The 2,713-nt window shown below is 31.7% G+C and overlaps 1 protein-coding gene across 1 annotated transcript in view; it reads right to left on the bottom strand.

Annotated features, from left to right (window-relative positions):
• Positions 1-1,907, bottom strand: part of LOC127852431 (fibropellin-3-like) — a 3,831-nt gene extending 1,924 nt beyond the window's left edge. The window contains exons 1-3 of the mRNA XM_052386386.1: positions 1,785-1,907; positions 746-842; positions 99-199 (exon numbers count right to left, since the gene is read on the bottom strand). Of these exons, the coding sequence (XP_052242346.1) occupies positions 99-199; positions 746-801 (157 nt within the window). The 5' untranslated portion in view covers positions 802-842; positions 1,785-1,907. The remainder of the gene's footprint in view (positions 1-98; positions 200-745; positions 843-1,784) is intronic.
• Positions 1,908-2,713: the final 806 nt, after the last annotated feature.

Here is a 2,713-nt window from a genome sequence, read left to right on the forward strand (position 1 = left end):
TAACTATTTTTTATTTTATTATTCACTATATAAAGTATTTTAAAAACGTAATGAACCGTTTACGTCCAGTGATTTGGCAAAATGGAAACTGTACTTACAAATAGAACTGCATCGAAAGAATGCAAACAGGTGTACGTAGAAGGACGCAACAGTGGGACCACATTGTTCGGTTAGACATGTCTCGCTGATGTTTGAGGCCCTATTGTAGCACATTTTATATGGTGCTTTATAGTCTATACTATATAATGCACATGCTAATTGATTGTGTATATGATCAAAATCGCCTGTTGAATTGCGATTTGCATGAATCAAAATGGTTTTAAATCAAAAATCAAATCGACGTAGCTTGTTTCCAATGCACAATGATAATTTTTTAATTTTCAATAAAAACATTTTAATTGGTAATCACATACATTGTGTATATTTTATAGTTAAACAAGCACATACTACGTATGAGTCTGAATCAGTTAAATAATGATAGTTAAAGAATACTCAGTTCACAGAAAAATGTCTCTTACTGTCCGATTCAAGTATAGTGCAATCTTTTTTATAAGTCTGATTCTTTGCTGATTTGCATCAATAAATTTTTCTTTTAAAACGAATATACCTTTTTTCTAATTACATTTTCTTTTGATAAACATATTTTTTAATCAATGAATAGCCGTATGGCCAGACCTAAAATGTATGGCATTTAAATTATAATACAATACAATCAGCCTTGTTTTCAGTGTGTTAAGCTGCTTACCTACATTGAAGGGTGAAGTTCGCATAAATTTCAACACTTGTTTGACACTGAGCCATAATATCCAATTCTTTTAAAGCAATACAATTCACTTCCGAATCTGAAAATCAGAAAAAAACGTCCGTTATACATTTCGAAATGTTAAATCGTCTGTTTGTGACTTTGTTATTGATGAAAATATTAGTACGCATAGGCAGTTAAGAAAGCTCGTATCTCAAGCGGATTAAAGTAAGTTACAAAAATACGATTCTTGTACAGGTACGAAAACGCCTTGCAAACTTTGAGTTAACCAATCAGAGATTAGCTTTCGTGCTGTTGCGAGTAGTATTTATCTTGGACACTTACACACTTAACATACAATATGTGTAAAATATATACACAAATTAGAGAAAAAAACAACTACACAAAACGATTTGAATTATAAATTACATAACAACAATAATGACATAATTAGTATTGAAAGAGTACTTTATATCACAATAAGTTTTTGCATGATGGATTAACGAGATGCACTTAGATGGGCCATCATAAAATTGCCCTGCTGGAAGTGTGCCAACTTCATACGATCTGATTTAAGTATTTTTAAAAAGTCATTCTTCAGGAAACGCATTCTAGTGTAAAACCTTTCACTTTATTTCGGTTTGAAACACATTTCAACTGACATTGAGCACCGGACAGCTGTCAACAAATGCTTTAGTTGACTAATCAAGGGTTTATATTTTATTGGTAAACAAAAAACAACAACAAAAATAAGAGCAAACGCCTAGATTCAGGGCTTCCCCTATCTCAATTTTTTTTATAGCCAAATTCGCCTTGTTTTGGCAAAATTCTTCTATTTTTAATCTATTTTTAAGTTTTAATGAAGAAAATGTTGTAGCCAAATAGAATTTTCTTTAGCCAAATAGTTAAATTTGTAGCCATTGGCTAATTTGGCGAATGGCAGAGTAAGCCCTGCTAGATTGTAAAAAAAAACCCATATTCTTCATAAATAGTGATTGGCTAATTTTTATTAGACAGGAACCAGAAACCGATAGGCGCGTACCTAAGACGGCTGGACATGCGGTCTCCAACTCTGGAATCAGTGGCAGGGTCGTGGTCGAGTTGACCTTGACATTGATAAGGGTCTTACTCCAGTGCTCATAGTTCTTCGTGCATGCTACCTTTGTAGCAAATCCGCAGTCATAGACGCTGTTTAAAATAGTATGTCATTTTAATACTGTTGGTAAATATATGTCACGCCATCCGTTTGAGCTGCTAAAATAGTCGAGCAATTAAAATTGCTAATATATAAAAGCTATTTATTTTGTGGTATTATTTTATATATTTTATAAGGAGAGGGCGTTGAGAGAATATTGCAATTTGATTGTGTATTTTACCCATTAAAACACTGTTTTGCAAAAGAGATTGTGATCATTATGACGTGTTTTCACAAAATAAAACTTTCTTAAATAACAGTACGTGTTCGTTTGTATATTATACTACACATTCTTTGTAATAGTGGTTCATGAAGTGGTGCAAGCAGCATTATCAGCATCAAATTCCAAGTATTTGTCTATTTAGAATAATTTTTTTAACATAAACTGCATTTCTCTGTATTTTTCTATCGTAATAAAAATGTACATCACTTAATTTGTATAATATAATATCAATATACTTGCAGATTGCTAAGTCCACCCTCTACCTCAAATATGTATGTGTTGATATTGCCATTCTTGTATACATCGTTATTGAGGACAAAGAGAACATTAAGATTCAGAATTAAATCCAGATATAGATATTTTTCCGTTTGCAGTATTTTAGCTTCGTTTTAAATGAAAATAAAACATATCACAAAACAGCTTTTTTATTCGCGTGGTCACTTGCATAAAAAATTCATACCAATATTTCAAACAAGTCATTAAAACATAATACAACTGGTCAGAAAGACTAAATGCAATATTGCTGAGTTGGAATAAATTCAGTGTGTTTCAG

The sequence above is a fragment of the Dreissena polymorpha genome, chromosome 12, assembly GCF_020536995.1.
Source record: "Dreissena polymorpha isolate Duluth1 chromosome 12, UMN_Dpol_1.0, whole genome shotgun sequence".
Classification (NCBI taxonomy): domain Eukaryota; kingdom Metazoa; phylum Mollusca; class Bivalvia; order Myida; family Dreissenidae; genus Dreissena; species Dreissena polymorpha.